Consider the following 23309-nt stretch of genomic DNA (forward strand, 5'->3'; position numbering starts at 1 on the left):
AAATAGTAGTAATTTATAAATCTTAAAACAAAGCAATTGTACCTGTTCCGCGAGGAACAGGTACAATTACTTTGTTTTTTGTTTGTACTACTATTGGGATATTCAGGTGATCCCATCTGTCTTTAGTACGCAGCTAGTTCACACAGACAGCGCTCGAGTACACACCCACCTGTTTATAAATCTTTATAACTTTCTTAAACCAGTTGATTTGAAAGAAAAAGATTTTCACTGGAGTACCCCTTTAATGGTAAATATTCCGCCTATTCCTTTACTTCACTGTCTTTCTAAATCTGTATTATTATTATTATTATTACTATTATTATTATTAATCATTGCACTATTTTTTATTTATTTTCGTTTTTGCAGATATGCAGACCTAGAATGTATATACAATCAGCTGAAAACCAGGAAGGTGCGCAAGATGGCCGAGCTGCTTGAGAAAGTGGAGAGCAGCTATTTTCCAGCATTCAAAGCCTTGTTCAGGGATGTTGTGGCAGGTAAAGTGACACTTGCTCCATCAATATATAATTGTACTGGCTGTACAATCACCAGCGGTCCAGATTGTAAACTTGTGGGACTGATTTCGAAGTAACGATTTTTTTTAATATCGATCAGCGTTTAGACGGAACAATATATCTTATGGAAAATTTGTTTTGCGATCGTTTTGCGATCACTTAAGCCTATTGGTGCGTTTACACAGACAGATTTATCTGACAGATCTTTGAAGCCCAAACCAGGAACAGACTATAAACAGGGATCAGGTCATAAAGGAAAGACTGGGATCTATCCTCTTCAAATCCATTCCTGGCTTTGGCTTCCAAAACCTGTCAGATAAATCTCTCTGTGTAAACGCACCCTATCTCGCACATAGGTAAAATCGGTGAACGAAATGAACGATTTCTCGCTCGTCGTTTGATCGTTCGCTGCATTTCCACAAACGATTATCGTTCGAATTCGATCGTTATCCTGCAAATTCAAACGATAATCGCAGCATCAGTCTGACAATGCGTATTGGCTGTATCCATTGTAGACAATTGGGCCTACTACAAAGCTTTATAATTGGAAGCAGCAGGCCGGAGGGGTCTGGGACCCAGAGGTTGAACTCACATCTACCAGACATTTAGGGAATATCCTTTGTTTGAGATTGAAATACCCATTTAAACCTGTATCCCAACTATCTATATCTTGTCCCTATTTCCAGCCCTGTCAGAAGCTCAGGATATCAATCTCTATCTGAAGCCCCTCCAGCGACATTTTGAAGAAATAGAGAATGTTGAATTCAATGAAGTGAAACCAATGATTGTTCCTCTAATGCACGTGTTGTCCCTGGTGTGGTCTCAGTCCAAATATTACAATACCCCTGTGCGGATTATCGTCCTGATGCAAGAAATCTGCAACCTGTTCATCCAGCAGGTACGTCTTTTAGTGCCACCCAAAATTAATGCAATAACTACTTGGATTTTTCAGTCTTAGATGGGATTACTTTCATCCGGCGGAAAAGCACCAGAGGGGAACGCATCTTTGAACTGATCCCATTCATTTAAATGGGACAGTTTAAAGCATCTGGTGTGCTAAGGCTATGTTCACACAATGTAACTTTTTGCAACAACGACCGTACTTTTTACAAAAAGCTACACTGCTTAGCCTTCTATGGGATGGGATCTCTCACATTTCAGTTTTTTGCGGCTGCGATTCAGTGAATAGCGGCTGCAGAAAGACCTGTCAGTTCACACAATGAAGCGAGCGGCTCCGTCCGCTTGCTTCATTGTGTGCAGTGGGGAGTTCTGATGCGGGCGTGCATGGATGCACCCGCATCAGAACTCTGCAGCGCCAAAGATCTTTTCAGAGAACATGTGAGCATGGCCTAGTAGTGCGCTCAGAACACCAGACACGCCTTACGCCAGAATGTGTCTTACAGCGTTCTGTCGTATGGCCGGCCCTTTGATGGAAAAAAAGGGTAGAAATCCGGATGACAACTAATGCCTTTTTGGCTGCGACAACCAGGGTTTTCTACAATTGCATCTGGTTTAGACAGTCATCATTAAAGGGGTACTCCAGTGATTTTTTTTTTCTTTCAGATTCACTGGTGTCAGAAACTTATACAGATTTGTAATTTACTTCTATTTAAAAAAAATCTCTAGTCTTGCAGTACTTATCAGCTGCTGTGTGTCCTGCAGGAAGTAGTGGAACTGTCCAGAGCAGCAGCAAATACCCATAGAAAAACCTCATCTGCTCTGGACAGTTCCTGACATGGACAGAGGTGGCAGCAGAGAGCACTGTGTCTGACTGGAAAGAACACGCCACTTCCTGCAGAACATTCAGCAGCTGATAAGTACTAGAAAACTGGAAATTTTGAAATAGAAGTAATTTACAAATCTATATAACTTTCTGACACCTAACTTTGCCTGCTGAAAACTTGCCTTAATTTTAAATGTTCATGTATAATCTCTGGTATGGCGCAGGCTCGGAACTACCTAAACCCAGAAGACCTGTTGAAAGGGGAAACAGAAGAAAGCGTGGGCCGAGTCCAGGAGGTTCTCTCCATCCTGCGATTTCTGATGAGCACATTTGAAGAGAGCAGAGAAAAGCTTCCCAGCTATTTTAAAGATGGACAAGAAGTGAAAATGTGGGATTTTCCTTCCATACTTGTGTTTGCAAGACTGGAGTGCTTCATAAAGAGACTGGAAACTATAGAGGTGAGTTCTGCAAGGGGGAGACGGTTCATTTGACACATAAAGCATATGGGTAAAACCCTTCTTTCTACGATGGATATGGACCTGATGAGAGGGACCCCAATCAGAACGCATTGTCCGACTAAAGCCATTATTTATACCACTACAACTCTCATCATCCCTGACGCCATAGTGTCTGTCAGTGCCCAGTCTCCCAGTTTTTTTCCGCCACTTGCATCCTCCTTTTGTCTTCAATAAAGACTAGATTGGGATTTTGGTAAAACTATACATGGTCACATGTTCCTCCATGTCGGCCATTTTATGGACAGAAATAAAGCAGAGCAGGACAGCACAGCCTGGAGGAGGGGAGTCTGATTTTAGGTCTATGTGGTACACAGGGAGCTGCTGTCAGTATATACAGTGAGTACACAGGGAGCTGCTGTCAGTATATACAGTGAGTACACAGGGAGCTGCTGTCAGTATATACAGTGAGTACACAGGGAGCTGCTGTCAGTATACACAGTGAGTAAACAGGGAGCTGCTGTCAGTATATACAGTGAGTACACAGGGAGCTGCTGTCAGTATATACAGTGAGTACACAGTGAGCTGCTGTCAGTATATACAGTAAGTACACAGGGAGCTGCTGTCAGTATATACAGTGACTACACAGGGAGCTGCTGTCAGTATATACAGTGAGTAAACAGGGAGCTGCTGTCAGTATATACAGTGAGTACAGGAAGCTGCTGTCAGTATATACAGTAAGTACACAGGGAGCTGCTGTCAGTATATACAGTGAGTACACAGGGAGCTGCTGTCAGTGTATACAGTGAGTGCACAGGGAGCTGCTGTCAGTATATACAGTGAGTACACAGGGAGCTGCTGTCAGTATATACAGATACTGCTGTCTATCTCCTATCCATCCATCCATCCATTTATCCATCTATCTCCTGTCTATCTATCTGTCTATCTGTGTTTTTTATTATTCCTGCACCTTTGATGATCATAATATGGACTTTAGTTGCTCTTTAAGTTTCAAGTAGCTACAACCAGAGTCTGATGTGAAGCAGGACTCAGCAGTCACTTTCTCCAGACACCTTTTAATGAAGACTGAAATCCACTCATTTGTATAGGACTGACCTCTCTCCGTACATATAACCCCGCTCAGCCGCCGCTTTATTGCACCTCAATCCAATTCTCTGCACAGAGGTAATTACTTTCCAGAGTAGGATATTTTTAGAGGTTTGCAGACGATCCCGCTGCTGCTCTGGATGGAGGAGAAGACCGGCGACACATGAACCCTGTCATATGTACCATTTAGCAGTCAGTCCTAATGACTAAATTAAAGCATTTGACCCCCCCCCCCTTCTTCTCTTGTCAGAGCGGCTCTAAAAAACAGCTGTGCGTCATTATGACTTCCACGGCAGTCCATTAATATAAGAGCACAGCGGTGGTTAATGTGTCTGCTGCCTTCTCATGATATGGAGGGCTGTAATCTGCCAGAGAGGATATTGTTGTCATTAATAGTAAAGGGCAGCCCTCGTCCTGCATCGATATACTCCACCAATAGAGTTGTCCCCTTCTTCTTGTGTTATTTTTGCTTTTAGGAAAGCTGGATGACTCTCCATATGGTCAGCGCTACAGTGTGACCATGCCTGTCATTCAGCTTTCCTATCAGTGTATTAAGCAGTGTGCATCAGGTATACATTTGGGTAATTTCCCCAACGTGTAGCTCGGATGTATGACTATTAAAAATGCCACTTAGTGGCTTCCATCATTCATAGACTCCCATAAAAAAAACCCTGCACTATTCCGTACTCAAATAAACATAAAACAATACAAATTAACCATTGGCTGAGCGGGCAATAACGGGACGGGACGGGACATTGCAGCCAGGAAAGCTGGAGGTCACCAGCGTCTGTCAACAGAAGCCAGAAGCGGTGCTACGGGGCACTTACGGGGTAAGTTTAGTATGTTTTTATTTTGCCGCACCCCCTTAGCTTCCTGACTTTCTTTTAATTTGGTGGGACTTCTCCTTTAATTGCAGACCGCACCTGAACTGGAGAAAAGAGTTGTGTCGTCTCTGTAAGAAAGGGGCCATGTTTTGCTAAACCCTTTAAGAAATCTATCACCTGGTCTTTAATAAAGCCCTGCCCCATTTTTTACAGGCGTAAACCTTAATAAATTAAATGCTTCCCCGCCAGGCCCCCGCCCCCTTCCCTGATCAGGTGAGCCGGGCTTATGTCTGGCTTATACCACGGAAAAGGGTAAAATCTGCCCCTTCCCCGTAGTACTGAAAATACAAACCCTTTAATAGGTGGGCGGACATTTACTCCAAGATCGCCAGAGTATCAAGGCTTAATGTTTCAGCCCCCATCCTTTTTGTGTATTTCTCTTTAGCTTGCTCCCTGGCATGTTCCGCGGTAGGACTTATAACAGTGAACGCTCCAGATTTTAATTATTCATGTTCTTAGTGTAGTTTTTGCCTTTGTATTTTGCTGCATGGCAGAAAGGCTCAGGCTGCGACGCTCTTAAACTAATGGACACGTCGAGGAACATTGTGCTCTCTCCTCCTGGATTCACAGAGGCTGAATACAAAGTCTATCGATCGTCACACAGTCTCCCATTACCCTTTACAGCAGTGTGGGCAGAAGGATCCTCCATCAATACGTTTGTAAAGCCCCAGATGGCTGTTTACGAGTAAACAATTCCCTTCTATATGTAGTACGGTTCAGCATAGGTACGAGTCTTCTAAGGGGTTTGGTTTTGCTTCAATAAATATCCCCCAACCTGCTGCTTTGCAGTCGGTGAAAAACTACAACTCCCATCGTGGCCTGACAAACTGTTGCAGAACCTCAATGTTGTAAAACTACAACTCACAAATCAGTACATCCCAATACTTAATGGATGACAATGATCAGCTGTTCTGCAGAGTATGCTGCAATAAGCAACAGTGTATCAGCTGCTCATATCTCTTGCAATGTTTTATTTAGTTGTATTGTTGTATTTTTTCTGTTTCCTCTGCAGGATTTATTACTTACAGCTGCGGATATGATGAAACTGGAGAAATTAGAGTTTGGCGGCATTAAAGGGAAAGTTCTTAGCCGGACGGTGGCTGATATGTACCTGGAGTTCCAAGATGCGTATAAAGTGTTCTCTGAGAGAACGTACGACTGCCTGGACACAGAGAACAAGGTGAGGACGGCCTGCAGAAGATGCCAGCCTTGCTTCCTGCAGGATTCTTGTGCACAACATTTTACAGTCAGATTTTGCTGGTTGTTATTGGAAACTGACAACAAGTTTGTAGTCAGAACATTTTCTGTAAGCAAATGTGGACCTGTCAGCAGCATTTAAAATTACCACCAGGTGGCAGACCTGAGCCTCATCACTGCACTCTTATGTGGTTTCCTGGTTAGATTTCCACTTCACTTGAGTGCAGACGGTGACCAGTTCTCATCAGTCTCTTTTTCTTTTAAACAACATCTCAATTGTGATTCTGTAAGTCACCTCTGACACCAGTTTATTAAGGAGCTAATGAAAGACTTTGATTAGGCTGATGGCCCTGTGCTGAGAGGACAGGGGTATAGCTTCTTCACCCGCAGTGTACGGGCAGCTTGTTAAATTGATGAGTATCGGATGAACAGACAAACTTTGATTTACAATAGAGATGAGCGAATCGGGTTTGGGTTTGAGTCGATCTGAACCCGAACGTTCGGCATTTGATTAGCGGAGGCTTCTGAACTTGGATAAAGCCCTAAGGTTGTCTGGAAAACATGGATACAGCCAATGACTATATCCATGATTTCCACATAGCCTTAGGGCTTTATCCAAGTTCAGCAGCCACCGCTAATCAAATGCCGAAAGTTCGGGTTCGGATGGACTCCAGCTGCTCCAGGTTCGCTCATCTCTAATTAACAACCAAAAGAAGATGGTAAGGAAAAGTCACTGTGCTCTCCAGCTCTTAGGTCTCATTCACACATCTCTAATGTAGCCTATAATTACAGACCGCACTATGGACTCCTACATTTTAAAGGCCTCTTTCACGTCCACAGATAGTTATCCGTGCTGCAAAAAAAAAGGACAGGTCCTAGTATGGATCTGCAATTACAGCATGGATCACTATGTAGACATCTGGATTGTGGACAACTACGAATGCACATCCTTAGTGGTGTCGGCAATCACAGGCCTTACTATGGATGTGTGAATGAGGCCTTACACTCTATAGTCCTGTATGAAATGTATCCTTAGTAGGAAGCAACTATAATGCAAAGGCAAAACATGATACCATAGAGATCTAGTGACCAGAATAAAATCCACCATCAGAGAGCTGGAGACACCATAAATGCTTATTCCATACAGGTATTTCTGCTCATTGTCTATTGTTCCTTTTTTGTAGGAATTTGAGGACGATGTCTCGGATTTCAAGCTGAATGTTAAGGACATGGACAGGAGGCTGGGGACGGTATTCTGCCTGGCATTTGAAGACACTTCCGGCCTGGAGCATGCGTTTCGGGTATGTAGTTATCCCTGATAGTTGTTCTGTGTAACGGGCAATCAATAATCAGGGTCACTTGTCTGTGTTTTAGTGCTTGGTGAGTTTTACCTGCCGTAACTGTGTCATGGTTTTGGTTTTTCTGCCAGCTACTGGATATGTTTGGAAGCCTCCTGGACAGGCCCATCATTGCACAGGATGCCTTTGATAAGTACCCACTGCTTATCACCATGTTTGAGGAAGAACTGGACACCTCAAAAGCCATCTATGACCAACACGTGCTGGAGATCACAGAACAAGGTCTGTTATTGCGTCATTGTGCGAGAAATGTTTTCTGACACCCTACAATATGGCAGCCATCCTGACGTACTTACAAGATAAAACTTATCCTACTGTAAAATATACAAAATTAGTCACAACAAAATCACAATGCCACAAGTGACTTTTAATATTCTTAAAGGGGGTTATCCAAGCTTGACCTCTTTCTTCCAGAAACAGCAGCACTCTAGTGCTCTGCAATTAGTTGCTTCTACATATTCATCTATGTAATTTCAATCAGTATACCCACATTTTGTAGCCACATGACCTAGACCTAGCCAATCTATGTATCTTCAATACAGTGCTACAAGAAAGGGCCATCCAAAAATTCATCTAAACATCCTCATGTAATCAAATCAGGATGCACCTATAGGATGTCCTCATTCCCATCTAGTATTCACCATAATGAGCCAACAGAATATAGCAGACAGTGTGTACTCACCTGCTCACTTTCTCTTCCTGAAGTAAGAGAAGGAGGAACTGCAAGATGTGTGGCCTGTCCCCCCCCCCATAATTCTGTATAGTCTGACATCAGAATATAATATACAAATACATGTAAATATTGCCGTAACGTACCTTACATTTTTCTTACATTGCATAATTCTGTCTGGTAGGATATCCACAGATTAACAAGAATATGCCGTTGGTCTCTGGGAATCTGAACTGGGCGAAAGAACTGAGAGAGAGGCTGCAGGCGCCGTACAGCAACTTCCGCCATATCACACACCCGTGAGTCTTCCCATGTCCTCGGCCATTTTATTATATCAGGCAATAATGGGGAGCAGCCAGTCACATAGTGTGAACAAGTGTGAGGGGGGTGCTAGCTATTCGCCACATGCCAGTTTTCGTATACCTGATAGAATTTATCTGTGTGGTTGCTATGGGCGGCAGTTCCACTGTTTTGTGCACTGGTGTTTGAAGTACTGATATACTTAGTACGGCAGCCATAATGGTGGTGCATCTTCATGAATACTTTGGGCTTATTTTATCAGATGTATGGAGTCTGAGGAAGGTGAAAGAATGAAGCAGAAGTACGAGGAGATGATGTCTCTGTTGGACCGGTAAGTATTAATTTGTGCTCCTCAACCAGTCCATGAGGTTTGATACTGGGTAAGTTGGGCAGAAGATTTCATTCAGTTTCCAGATAAGTTGAGTGGCAACCATTATGGCACCCAGCTTTACTGAGCCCCGGATAGCAAAATTGTCTAGTTATGCGGGTGTTATATAACTACACGTATCTGAAGTACATGAGAACCTCTGTAAGGATTACCACCCAACTTTCCCAAAGTTGGATTGGGTTTTTTTTTCTCTCTTTATTTTGCAACTTGATGAATTTAGACAACTCCCAGGCTTCTATAGTCACTGGGGATTCCAAGCTTTTTTACTAGGAAATGCTCTTTAAACCCAGCAGTAGTTGCATTGCCTCCTGCGTACACCGGGGATCGACCGCGGTTTTGCTTCGTACAGGCACACGGTGCAGTTTATCAGGTTTAATTGGTTCTCTACAAAGTCCTGTCCTCCGGAGACTCGTGTGAAGTCAGAGGCTGATATAGACAGAGCTCGGTAATTGGGCTGTGGGCAGGATGAGAAATCTTAATTACAGCTCCAGATCAATGGGCAACACAGAATCCTGATGGCTGCACACCCGCCGTAAAGTCCGGATTTACTTCTGGGCTGACGGATGTGGGAAGGAATATACCATGCAATCTGCTGTTAGCTGTATAGTCTATCTATCTATCTATCTATCTATCTATCTATGCAAAAAAGGGGTCCGTGGAGCCTCAGTTACGAGTCACAAAACACGGGAATAGCCAGATGTCCCTCTCTCCAGAGAAGGAAGCCCATTGCCTATCTATCTATCTATCTATCTATCTATCTATCTATCTATCTATCTATCTATCTCCTATCTATCTATCTCCTATCTATCTATCTATCTATCTATCTATCTATCTATCTGTCCATACTATCTGTCTAGTCTATGCCCCCCCTTGAAAAAAAAAATTAATTTCTCTGAATATGGGAAACCAATAATCGTTCTGCAGTTCTGATCCCATCTAATGACTGACTGAAATGAGAGAAAAAAAGCGGTGTTACACAGCCAGCTATGTAGACTGTTGGGAATACTGCTGTATGACAGTCTTTGACACATTTTACTCGGGACTAAATATGTGGTAAGGATTTATGTCTTGCTACCACATCTGGGGAACCTGCTCCATAGACACGTAATGTCTTCAATAACTCACATTACAGCCAATAAAACTTCCACCGTGCAGTCAACTAATCAGGATTTCCTTGTGCTTTCCTGTATGTATATACTGTACATGCGTGTGTATTTCTTTAGATATGTTGTTGTACCTGATAAAAAGATCTCCTGACCATAATAAAGTTTCCCGGAGTCACACAACTCCATATGATTGCAGGCTGTGTATTTTACATTTCATGTAGCATTAAGGCTATGTTCACACTACGTATATGTCCGGCCGCATATTTTCGCGGCTGGACATATACGTGTTAAACTCCGGCCGGGGATTTACGTAAGTTGTGGCCGGCTACGAACGGTCCGCGAACTTACGCCCGTAGTCTACTTACGCTTCCCAAGCGCCCTACGGAGCGATCTGACAGCTGTCTTTTACTTGGAAATCTTCGCCTAGCCCCGGACACCCCACAGAACCTTTTGGATTGGCAAATCAAAGTGCTAAAATGAAGAAATCACCACTACGTACGGGACCGCATGTTACGCTAGGGGCGTAAGTTACAGCATTTTCATCCTCAAACAATGGTCTGGTTCATTTTTTACGGCGCTGCGTACGATCCGGGCGTAAGTTCTTACGTAGTGTGAACTGTGCCGCCGTAGATCGTATACTTTCCATTGTACGCAAACTACGTAAATCTCCGGCCGCTTATTCACGGAACGCGCTACGGCCGGAAACTTACGTTGTGTGAACATAGCCCCAAAGTGCAAGAGTGCAGCCGCTGGCCATAAAGGCACTGCTGTATGCAGGGAATAAATTGTCTATAGTAACAATGGCTGCAGGGACGGTCATATGAAAACACAAGTACAAAGGCTCAGAGGAATGAAGTAGTGAAGAAAGATAGATGGGTTCTCCAGCAGCACAGAGTATTTCAGGAGAGGAGTGTGCTGATCTTGTGGAAGGTCACAGACTGCTAATTGCATAGTGGAAAGGGCAGGGTCCACAGCAGCACAGAGTATTTCTGTGGAGGGGTGTGTGATCTTCTTGGGGGGCCCCAATAGGGGAAGGAGCATGTAGCAGTTATTCGGCAGCACAGAGTATTTCAGACCACCTCACATTCCAAAAGACAGATGTAGACATGAAGTATCTATACTTATCTTTTTACAGGTACATAGAGAAGCTTTATGAAGAATGGTGCCAGACAGTATCGGAGAAGTCTCAGTATAATCTTATGCGACCTATCCTCACTCGTGATGAAGGCTCCAAGCTCATAAAAGTCAATTTTGACCCTCAGGTAACTTAATATTGAACTACAATGTATAGGTCTTGTCTCAATGTATATAGATTAGGTTAGGAAATCCAGTGGTCAGCTGTAATGTTGGTGTTTAGTTTTCCTGCAGCACCACCGCAATGGTAATGAGGCATTACAGTTCTCAATGAAATCAGTGGGTGGTGTGTAATGCAGGACGGGTCCTCCAGATGCTCTATAACTGTGCTACACTCTGAGGGGGATCCTGAACAGGGAATCAGCAAGTATTAGAAGGACAAGGCTGTGTTCAGTGAGATACATTAACTGTCCACGGGCTGTGTCTGGAATTCCAACTCTGCTTCATTGATGTGAATAGGACAGAACTGCTACCATACACACTGTGGACAGGTGTCTCCTGGTTTGGAAGAAAGCGGACATGGTTTTCTCATCACGGATAACCACTTTAATTTCCTAATAGGAAATATGATGCTGTGTTATGTAACCCAGACAGTACCTTAAAATTCAATCCAGGTCATTTTATAAAGAAGTCTAACATAAATGTCTGTAGGCAGATGACAATTAAAAGGAGGCGCCATAGCAAACATCAAGGAGCACACATTACGGGGGGGCCCTGTAGTGTATTCTTACCACTTGCAAGTTATTATTATCCTATATATAACCTATGTATGTGCAGGTAGGGCATAAGCTAAATATTTCTGTCACCTTTTTACAGCTGGTGTCTGTGCTTCGGGAAGTAAAATACCTCCAAACACTTCGTATGGATACCATACCAAAGGAGGCTGAAGAGATCTTCTCTACCAAGGAGTCCTACAGACAGTACACTGCAAACCTGGAACTCACCACCAACTGGTACAACAAAGTAATAAGCACCATACTGGAGGTGGAGTTCCCCCTGGTGGAGGGGCAGCTTAAGGCCATTGATGTTCGCCTTAAATCAGCAGAAGAAACATTAAACTGGAAAGCACACGGTAGGGTTCTGTGTAAATGTTAGTCTTAAAACTCCTTTTAATTTGACTATGGTTCCTACTGGGTGTCTGGATTGTCAGGCGGTTATAGAAATGTCTAAAATCCTTATTGGTAACACTAATGAATGACAGTCTGTATAAAATCTCAACAAAGAATATGCTGCGTCATTATACTGAATTCACATTATAAACTACTGTTAACCCCTTAATGTCCTGTAACATAGGCTGGGTTCACACTACGTTTTTGCAATCCGTTTTTGGCAAAAAAACGGATTGCAAAAACGTAGTGTGAACCCAGCCTATGTTACAGGACATTAAGGGGTTAACAGTAGTTTATAATGTGAATCCGTGGATGTGTGTGAATCCGTTTTGATCCGTTTTTCCATTAAATACCGTTTTTTTCTAACGTACACAAAAACGTAGTCGACCTCATTTTTGTGTCCGTTAAAAAAAACGGATCCATTTAGATATGTTGTTTTCTTTACAATGGAATTCAATGCACACACTTGCATCCGTTTTTTGCAAAAACGTAGTGTGAACCCAGCCATATTGTTACATCATGGTGGCATAAGGGGAGCATGGGATGGGGTTCATAACTGTACCCAATACATATGTGACAGGCGTTAGCTGTTAAAGGGCTACTCCAGCCAAAAAATATCAATCAATCAACTGGTTTCAGAAAGCTATATAGATTTGTAATTTACTTCTATTTAAAAATGTTAAAATAAATTCTATTACTTATCAGCTGTTGTATGTCCTGCAGGAAGTGATTTTTTTTCTTTCCAGTCTGACACAGTGCTCTCTGCTGCCACCTTTGTCCATGTCAGGAACTGTCCAGAGCAGCAGCAAATTCCTATAGAAAACAACTCCTGCTCTGGACAGTTCCTGACATGGTCAGAGGTGGCAGCAGAGAGCACTGTGTCAGACTGGAAAGAATACACCACTGCCTGCAGGACATACAGCAGCTGATAAGTACTGGAAGTAAATTACAAATCTGTATAACTTTATAAAACCAGTTGATTTAAAAGAAAAAATGTATTTACCAATGTAATACCAAAATGTATTTTTTTGTCGCCTCGCTGCCTGAAAAACATGGATTAAAAAGCAATTTTAAAAAGTCTTAGGTATTTTGAATGGCATCCATAAACACAGCATCTCACTCTGCAAAAAAACAAGGCATCACACATCGACACATATTGTACTGTATCTTGTATATCTTCAATGCAAAGCGGACCGCTGCCTTAATGGTGTATCTGAGCAAAGTTTACAGTGTCTTTGATTATCTCTTTGTGAAGGAGTTTGGGATTACATCCAGCAAGTTAGAGATAGTGTCCACGATCTGGAGAGAAGGGTGCAGAAGGCCAGAGACAATGTGGAAGAAATCCAGTCCATTATGAAGACCTGGGTGCTGCCCATATTTGAGAGAAAGGATGGCAAGAAAGACAGTCTCCTCAACCTTGATGATCGAAGCGAACGCCTGGAGAAGAGATATAACCTCATACGGGAATCCGGCAACAAAATTCACCAACTTGTGCAGGTGAAATTATACTAGTCAGTGGAAATGATAAATCTGCCGCCATTGTGGCCTGCAGCAGTAGTTTATATACTGCCATAGTGGCATGACTTTGTGGCTGTGACAGAATTTTATACATTATTATGTACTTGAACCAGAAAACTTAGAAAGAACAAACATATATATATATCTCTTCCACTTAGTGGAGCACAAGAAAGTTGTGAAAAAAGTGACTTGTAAAAAGGTGATTTTAAATAATAAAGTGATATAGAAGTAAAATATTGCCCCCCAAAAGTTATACAAATCCCCAATATACACTTATTACGGGAAATGCTTATAAAGTGCTTCTTTCCCTGCACTACTCATTAAGGCTTCACTTCCTGGATAACATGGTGATGTCACTTCCTGGATAACATGGTGATGTCACTTCCTGGATAACATGGTGATGTCACAACCCGACTCCCAGAGCTGTGCAGGGCTGTGGCTGCTGGAGAGGATGATGGCAGGGGGACGCTGAGGGACACAGGGCGCTGAAGGGACATTAAGCATTTCCCTGCCATCATCCTCTCCAGCAGCCACAGCCCGCACAGCTCTGGGAGTCGGGTCGTGACATCACCATGTTATCCAGGAAGTGACATCACCATGTTATCCAGGAAGTGACATCACCATGTTATCTAGGAAGTGACATCACCATGTTATCCAGGAAGTGACATCACCATGTTATCTAGGAAGTGACATCACCATGTTATCCAGGAAGTGACATCACCATGTTTTCCATAAAGTGACATCACCATTTTATCCAGGAAGTGAAGCCTTGATGTAAGTGCAGGGGAAAAAAACACTTTATAAGCATTTCCTGTAATAAGTGTATATTGGTGATTTGTATAACTTGGGGGGGGGGGGCAATACAATACTTTAATAAATTTTTTGGCCAGACTTCTCCTTTAAGAAAACAGAAGCTGTGCGGATGAATATTAACCGTCCTGCATCCAGCAACTACAGAATCATTACCAGAAATCTGCAGATATTAAACCACCTGCCTCCTGGTAGGAATATACAGGGTTATTATGTGATCTGGGGACTATGTACATCCTCAAGTATAAAATTCAATTAAAACCAACCTGTTCAGCCTTATGTGGGTAATTTTTATGTAAGGTTGTAAAAAATAATGAAACACTGATATTTAATGGAGGAGATGCATTCACCCGATCCCTCTAGGTATCCATTTCTCATTCTTACATTTCCAATGGAAATGAAAACTATATCTATGGGGGACGGGGAGGTATAATGGTGTCTGTCTCCTCTGATTAGAATTCTTTCTGTTTCAGGAAAACATGCAACTTTTCTCTGCGGACCTGGACTCCGACGTGTGGAAAGCTTACGTGGATTATATAGATGAGATGGTTCTTGATGGGTTTTTTAATGCTATTGAATGTTCCCTGAAGTTTATCATGGATAACATGGGTAAGCAGACCTCAATTGTTAATAGAGGTGGAGTTCTACACCGGAAAGCTTAACAGCGGGTGGGGGCCACAATCATTAACACATTGGGGTGTTGATACTCTGTGTCCTGTTGGACGTGCCTTCGTGACATAAAATGTTACTGTCATTTATAAAAACTTTCCACATATCGTAGAGACATGCCAAACGTTTTGATTGGTTGGGGTCTTGGGTGTTCAGACTCCCACCCATCTGTAAGACAAGATGGGAGAAGTACACAGCTGAAGGAGACCCATTCTATAGTAAGTCTGTGAATCCTGTCTCCTGTAGCCAGATGGGGAGAGCAGATAGCCAAGGAGATAAGCGCTCAGAAGTCCTTCTTCTGGCTTCTAGTGATTTGTGGGGGTCTTAACATTCAGATCCAAACTGTTAAAAGTTTTGTTAAATGACCACAATGCTTCAAGATTTGATCAAAGCTTTCTTAGAGGGGTAGTTCACCGAAAAAAATTAAAATCTTTCAAATCAACTGATTCTAGCCAAAGATTTGTAATATACTTCTATTAAAAAAATCATGTCAGTTGCTGTATGTCCTGCAGGTAGGGGTGTATTCTTTCTAGTCTGACACAGTGCTCTGGAAAGAACCTCTCTGTTCAGCCGTCCGGCCCTCGATTTTTGCCTGGTTTATGCACGTTTCCAGACGTAAACCTTGATAAATAAGGTTATCGTTCAGATTATCGTTAAATCGTTCGAATCTAAACGATAATCATTCGGTTGAAATGCAGTTAACGATTAACAACCGAACGAGAAATCATTGATCGCTTCATAAGATCTGGACCTATTTTTATCGTTGCTCGTTTGCAAAACATTCCCAAATCGTTCGCATTGAATAAGACGTCGTTCGGTCATCCGCAGTAGATACGAACGCAATAGCGAAGAAATAGTGAAGAAAAAACGATTGCAAATACCATCATAAGTAACGATTATCGTTCCATGGAAATGAGTGAACGTTTTCAGGTCTTTCGCAATAGCGGTCGTTTGAGATCGTTAACCATTATGCGAACGATAATCGTCCGGTGGAATAGGGCCCTGAGGCATAGGCTGAGAGACACAGGGAAGCTGTTGAAAGCTTTAAGGGCCTATTCCACGGGTCTTTAAGAGGGTCTTTTGCTCCTCGTTCCCCGCTCGCTGCCGCTATTCGGCGCTGCGGCAGTGAGCGGGTGAGTGCGGGAGGCGGGGAGCTGCGGGGGGGCTGCCCGGGTGATCGCTGATCGCCCAGGCAGCCCAAAGGATATAGCAGCGTCTGCTGCCGAAGCTCCTATTCAACGGAGCGCCAGCAGCAGATCGCTGCTATATCAGTCGCTTGTTTTTCAACATGTTGAAAAACAAGCGACTGCAACGATCAGCCAACATGAACAATGTCGGCTGATCGTTGCACTCTATTCCACGGGACGATTATCGTCTGTAGCGGCCGATATCGGCCGAATACGGACGGTAATCGTTCCGTGGAATAGGGCCTTTAGTGTTATATCTACGCCCAGTACTGGGTTCACTTACACTGCTTACACTACTCAGTACTACTCTAATGCTCTTTTTGCTGCCCGAGTAGTCTATAGAGAGATGAGGGTTGAGAAAGAAAGAGACACACACAGAAAAGCTTTAGTAAGTGTTATATGTCTGGATTCTAAGCTTATACCGCCCATTAGTGCTCTATAACCCCCTCCATGCTGTTTCTGAGGGTGTTCGACAGAGATATAAAGGCAGCCGGAGCCCTTCTTCTTTATGTACGGAGACATCTTAGCAGCTTGTGTACACCTACATATTAGATGAAAATCCCGGCACTCACCATATCCATCATCATATCATTTTATTCGGTTTCATAACCACAATAGTGTGAACAGCAGAACACGTTTCGGCCATATGCCTTCGTCAACTGCCAGTTGACAAAGGCATATGGTCGAAACGCTTTCTGCTGTTCACACTATTGTGGTTATGAAACCGAATAAAATGATATGATGATGGATATGATGAGTGCCGGGATTTTCATCTAATATATATCGGTGTTCTCGGTTGTGCTCTTCCTTTCCATTTGTGATGGCCTTCACCATTCCCTTACAGATGCCAAGGCCGGACTGTCTCCATTATTTGAAGTACAGTTAGACCTTGTAATACCTGACATGGTGTTCCGACCATCCCTGGATCTCGGGTTCAGCGATGGCTTATACGACATCATAGAAGGCCTCATAAACGATATCTACAGAATTTCCTCTTTGGTGCCTCGCCTCTCCAAAACCAGCACTTTCCCCAATTACCAAGCGGATATGGAGGACATGGCGGACTTGGCAGACATGCGTAACTTCCTGATGGAAAGTGTTCAAAACATGATGACCACATGCGCTGAATATCGAAACTCCTTTGACCAGCACGCCTACCTGTATGTGGATGACCGCAAGGAGTTCATGCGTCAGTTCCTCCTGTATGGCCATGTACTGACCCCCGAAGAGATCGAAGCTCATGCTGATGATGGGGTCCCAGAAACACCACCCACCTTACTACAGTTCAGACAACAGATAGACTCCTATGAGAAAATCTATGAAGAAGTCAGCCAAATGGAGCCAGTCAATGTGTTTGATTATTGGATGAAGGTGGACGCCCAGCCTTTCAAATCTGCCCTTCTTAATGTGATCAAGAGATGGAGCCTGATGTTCAAGCAGCATCTTATTGACCATGTAACAAACAGGTGAGATACCATAAAGGCGAGGGTCTGCACTGCAACACAATGAAATCCTGGAATAAGAGGACAATAATGTTTGCAACCATATTTTCACTGGTCAGAATAGTGAGTGCAGCTCTGGAGTATAATACAGGATGTAACTCAGGATCAGTACAGCATAAGTAATTTAATGTATGTACACAGTGACCCCACCAGCAGAATAGTGATTACAGCTCTGGAGTATAATAGAGGATGTAACTCAGGATCAGTACAGGATCAGTAATGTAATGTATGTACACAGTGACCCCACCAGCAGAATAGTGAGTGCAGCTCTGAAGTATAATACAGGATGTAACTCAGGATCAGTACAGGATAAGTAATGTAATGTGTGTACACAGTTACCCAACCAGCAGAATAGTGAGTGCAGCTCCGGAGTATAATACAGGATGTAACTCAGGATCAGTAATGTAATGTATGTATACAGTGACCCCACCAGCAGAATAGTGAGTGCAGCTCCAGAGTATAATACAGGATGTAACTCAGGATCAGTAATGTAATGTATGTAAACAGTGATCTCACCAGCAGAATAGTGAGTGCAGCTCCGGAGTATAATACAGGATGTAACTCAGGATCAGTAATGTAGAAACATAGTGACTTCACCAGCAGAATAGAGTGCAGTCTTATATAATTTTCTTGCTGTGTTTCTTTTCTCAGTTTGGCTAGTCTAGAAGAATTTATCAAGGTGGCAGAACGAGGTTTAAGTCAACAGCTAAAGGAAGGGGACTACAATGGCCTGGTGGAAATAATGGGTCACTTAATGGCCGTGAAGGATCGGCAGAGCAGCACCGATGAGTTGTTTGAGCCCTTGAAGCAAACCATAGAGCTGCTGAAGGTCTACGAGCAGGAACTCCCCGATGAAGTCTACAAGCAGCTTGAGGTCAGTGCAATATCTTCTGGATGATTTCTTAATTATACTTTGAAAACCGATGAGAAAATGAAATATGGTCTCTAAGGGTTTTTCTCAGTGTTGGTTCTAGTAAATCAGAACTAGCTGTAACCATCCATCACCTGAACTTGGTCAAAGTGCCGTCTGAACGAGACAATAAAGCCTTACGCAATACGTGTAATATTTGAAGCAAACCCAAGAACATGATTTATAATTCAGTATATTTGCTAGATGCGTCTATTTGTTCTGGCGTCCAGTGACCTGTTGGTTTTGGCGGGAAGCCAATGCGTAGAGTACTTCTCGCTTTGGAGGACTCAATATTGACGTCAATAGCTGCCATGTCAAACTGTAATATCACTGGGGCGTTCCAGCTGCTTAGGTCATCCGCTCCTTTTTTAATCCATCTCCTTTTTTTGTTTGATTTACAGGAACTTCCAGAGAAATGGAACAACATAAAAAAGTTGGCCGTTACCGTAAAGCAACATGTAGCTCCGCTGCAAGCCAATGAAGTGGCGCTTCTCCGCAGGAAATGTGCATCTTTTGATGTTGAGCAATATAACTTCAGAGAGAATTTCCGCCAGAATGCGCCTTTCAGGTGACCACCTTCACTATACTGTACATGAAGTCACATTGGTACACTCATCCCCTCTCCCATCTTTCAAGGCTCTTTTTTAACCTATAAAATGCCTAAATATTTTTCTACATAGTAACCTCCCCATGTACAGTTGGGATCAATATCCTGTCATTTTCAGGTTGCCTTTCCTAGTTTTCCTTTCTAGTTTAGTGATCTACAACTTGGGGCTGTCCAGCTATTAGAGAACTACAGCTCCCAGTGTGCTGTTAGATCCTGATACCTTCTCTATGCAACCTCTGTATTGATTAGAGCAGCTGCTGGCTGTCAGGACATGCTGGGAGTTGTTGTATGTAATCTGTAGAGGGGTTGTGTAGGGACACTATCAAGGCATGCTGGGAGTTGTAGTTTTCCAACAACATTAGTTGGAGACCACTGCTGTAATCAGGTGGTATAGTAGGTAGCAGCCTCATCCACAACATTTTGGGTCTTGGTGAATTACAAGTCTCTATTTGTTTCCCCAGATTTAACAGCATCTCTCCATACCAGTCACTTGACATGAACCATATGAAAATTAAAAAAATGGAGGCCCTAATGGCTTCTCTATACGAGTCTGCAGCTTTATTTGAAGTTGGCGTTCCAGACTACAGGCAAGTGAAGCAATGTAGGAAGGAAGTGTGTCTGCTTAAGGAGCTCTGGGACATGATCAGCCTGGTGACATCCAGTATGAACGATTGGCAAACGACAAGGTGGAGAGAGATCAATGTGGAGAACATGGATCTGGAATGTAAGAAGTTCGCAAAGGACATCCGTAATCTGGACAAGGAGATGAGAGCATGGGATGCCTTCACAGGGCTTGACAACCAAGTGAAGAACATACTGACGTCTTTAAGGGCCGTTGCAGAACTTCAAAATCCAGCCATCCGTGAAAGGCACTGGAGTCAACTCATGCAAGCCACCGGTGTCCGCTTCACCATGGATGAAGGAACCACTCTTGCTGACCTGCTGAAACTCAACCTCCATAATTTTGAGGATGAAGTGCGTGGCATTGTGGACAAAGCTGTGAAAGAAATGGGCATGGAGAAGGTTCTGAAGGAGCTGGATACCACCTGGAGTGGCATGAACTTTCAGTACGAACCCCATCCCCGTACCAGTGTGCCTTTGATTAAATCAGATGAAGAGCTCATTGAGACCTTGGAGGACAATCAAGTCCAGCTTCAGAATCTGATGACTTCCAAGTACATCGCTTTCTTCTTAGAAGAAGTGTCTGGCTGGCAGAAGAAGCTTTCCACTGCCGACTCTGTAATCTCCATCTGGTTTGAGGTTCAGCGCACCTGGTCCCATCTTGAAAGCATATTCATTGGTTCAGACGACATCAGGGCACAACTTCCTGAGGTAGGTAATCGTGTAGTGTGTAGCAAAGAATCAGCACACTCCTCTCCATAAATGCTCTGTGCTGCTGGGCATCATGTTTCCTTCACCATGTAACCTCATGTGCCCACATAGAGGTCATAAATCCATGAGACTCATAGCAAAATTTGGAATAGGCCCCCTACCATGACCAACTTCAGCAGTAAGTTCAGAATATAAGAAGCTTAAATGGGCACTGTCATTTTAAAAAAAACTTTAGACATGTACTAGAGATGTCAAAGGCGTTTTAATCCATCGAGGTCTCATCACTGATTGTGGGCACTTTGCTGCCGAATACAGTCTCCATTGCAAGTGTTTTGAATCGTCTCCTGCAATGAGCCAGAGATTGCAGCAAACCGGGAAGAGGAAAGCTCAGCCGAGCACTTCTCCTGACTGTATCTAATGGTCATTGGTGGTTTCTGCATTGATACCCCGACTGATTGAAACTGATCAATGATAGCAGTTCTATTGTAAACCACTGGAACTGTATATGGTCCAGTACAGGAGTACCTTGTAACTAGTAGACAAAGGGGGTAGCTGCAGTCTATCCCCAACAATGCTGGATTTATTAAAAATTCTAAACTATTCCAACAGGAAGGTCATCAGGGCTCAATTGCTATTTATCCTGACCCCTGATAATGGTCCTATTTGAATGACATCACTATCAATGATCCTAACAGTGTCCTTCCACCAATGTACTTTGACTCCCTAACACCACTGATGATATAGGATATTTATAAATTCTGGCTCACGTGTGTATGTATACTTCACTTTGTAGTATTTACTTTTAATACCCAACAGTGTAAGTTTTAGGCTATGTTCACGGAACGGCCAGTCTCATACGTAGTGTGAACATAGCCTTATGGTGTAAAAGTGAGTAGGGGGTTTTTGTGGGCCCTTAGGGCCATTTTGTATTCTTAGATGACATCACAACATAAAATTTTTTATTTTTCATAGTCATCACTCGCTCCACCTTATGTAAGAGTGGAAATGGGCCTCATAGTTGTTGAACCCCGTACATAATAGATACAGCTAGCATCAATTTAATAACTTCTAAGTAAGATTCTTGTTTCCTCTTGAGGAAGCTACCTCTGGGACTTGTTCTCTGAGCTGTCCTTATCTGATCCTGACTGACAGACCGTGGTTGTGGATTTTTTCTTCCTGCTCGCTCGGTCTGTTTTGCAGGTAATTTTATTTGCTGTAGAGATGTCACTACCAGCCAATTTTTTGCTGAAAAGTTAAAAATTCCATCATTTCGTCTCTTCATGAAGCAACAGCCCGAAGCCTTATAAAATAGCATTTAGTGCACCGTCAGAGAATCGTAATCCGACAGTAATAAAATCCACATAAAGCAGGAAATATGTTCTTACTTTACAAGTTCACATCAAGTAAATGAAAGACACTGAGAATTCAGACACTCGAGAGACACTCTGCCGCCTGTCAGGGGAAATAGCCTCGATGTAACGTGGTTAATGTGCGGATGGGAAGGAGAGGAGTCTGTGCTGTGCACATGCTTTCTGCCTTCTTTTTTTTATTTTTTTTTTTTACTTGTCCTGTCTTCTGTAAATTGCACAAATGATTCTCATCTCTCATGCATTGAATTTCTGTAGTTTTCCAATAAACTTTGGGGGTAATTTAGTAAGACTCTCATCTTATGTAAGACTGACCTGGAGTAAGATTTGCCAAATATATTAGGAAGTGCAGGCCTCTAACATTTGGTGCATCTATGGCTGTCCTGAGGCCTTTGGGCTAAAATCTATGCCAGCTATGGACTACAGTAAGTATTTAGCTATAACTATACATTATAGTAGGCCTACTGAGAGGCCATGTCCCCTTCTGCTAAGCCCTGGTGTAAAAATGTCAAAAAGTTCATCCTGGTGAGAGTTTGGTACAGCGTATCAATATATGCAAAACAGAGCAGCTGTATGGATATCTCACCAGCTCGGTGACAGCTCCTAAACTAGTCAGAGGGGTTTCCCACATGGGTCTGAAAGCACAACCTTTACATTCTCCAATGGGTGTGTGGTGTAGCCGGAAGTCCTAGCAACATTGCACGGCCATTAGGTAATGCAAGGAGGTGTGGTTTTAGATGCATATGTTTGCATACATGTGAAAACACAGCCTTGTATTGATTGTCTAATATTGGGATAGGCCTTTGTATTCAGTCAGCGGAGGTCCGACTCCTGGTTGTGGTTATTTGCTACCAAGCACAGTGCCCTACACTGAATAGCAGCTGCACCTGCTATTGCAGCTTGTCCCATTCACTTCAGTGATATGAGTTTCAATATCCGTTATGGCCACTGTTAAAAGTCCTGAAAACCCCTTTTGATGCCTGTAAAGTTTTGGGGAAAAAGCTGTGTATGACATTGTTTGCAGTGGAATTATACAAAACTAATACCTGATGAAGGACGTTTGCTGTCCCTCTGATACGGTGCATAGGAATAATGCTTTATCTTAAAGCACTTCCAGGTATTGGGTAATAGAAGATCTCACTAAAACTTATTATTATTTTTCTTCCCAGGACTCCAAGAGATTTGAAGGTATCGACACCGATTTCAAAGAATTGGCTCAAGATGCCAAAGGGACTCCAAATGTTGTTGAAGCCACCAACAAGCCAGGACTGTACGACAAGCTGGAGGATATTCAGGAAAGGTAATGTCTCCTTTGGTGACCAATCACCCAACCGTGTGCTGGAAGGGATCACGCCTGCCGTCTTGGGCCAGCACCATAAATGTACAGAACGATAATGTTGGCATAGATGTGCCTGCACCATGACATATCTACCAGTGAAAAAGAGAATATAGATAGAAGGG

At 43.0% G+C, this 23309-nt stretch overlaps 1 protein-coding gene across 1 annotated transcript in view; it reads left to right on the forward strand.

Annotated features, from left to right (window-relative positions):
* The window catches only part of DNAH9 (dynein axonemal heavy chain 9), a 141214-nt gene that overhangs the window by 24168 nt on the left and 93737 nt on the right, over positions 1–23309 (forward strand). The window contains exons 6-22 of the mRNA XM_069952168.1: positions 367–497; positions 1202–1413; positions 2463–2696; positions 5697–5864; positions 7066–7182; positions 7311–7461; positions 8094–8208; positions 8472–8540; positions 10839–10965; positions 11654–11909; positions 13202–13443; positions 14748–14883; positions 16975–17596; positions 18284–18506; positions 18944–19110; positions 19611–20481; positions 23018–23148. Of these exons, the coding sequence (XP_069808269.1) occupies positions 367–497; positions 1202–1413; positions 2463–2696; positions 5697–5864; positions 7066–7182; positions 7311–7461; positions 8094–8208; positions 8472–8540; positions 10839–10965; positions 11654–11909; positions 13202–13443; positions 14748–14883; positions 16975–17596; positions 18284–18506; positions 18944–19110; positions 19611–20481; positions 23018–23148 (3972 nt within the window). The remainder of the gene's footprint in view (positions 1–366; positions 498–1201; positions 1414–2462; positions 2697–5696; positions 5865–7065; positions 7183–7310; positions 7462–8093; positions 8209–8471; positions 8541–10838; positions 10966–11653; positions 11910–13201; positions 13444–14747; positions 14884–16974; positions 17597–18283; positions 18507–18943; positions 19111–19610; positions 20482–23017; positions 23149–23309) is intronic.

Source organism: Dendropsophus ebraccatus, chromosome 14, assembly GCF_027789765.1.
Source record: "Dendropsophus ebraccatus isolate aDenEbr1 chromosome 14, aDenEbr1.pat, whole genome shotgun sequence".
Taxonomy (NCBI): Eukaryota; Metazoa; Chordata; class Amphibia; order Anura; family Hylidae; genus Dendropsophus; species Dendropsophus ebraccatus.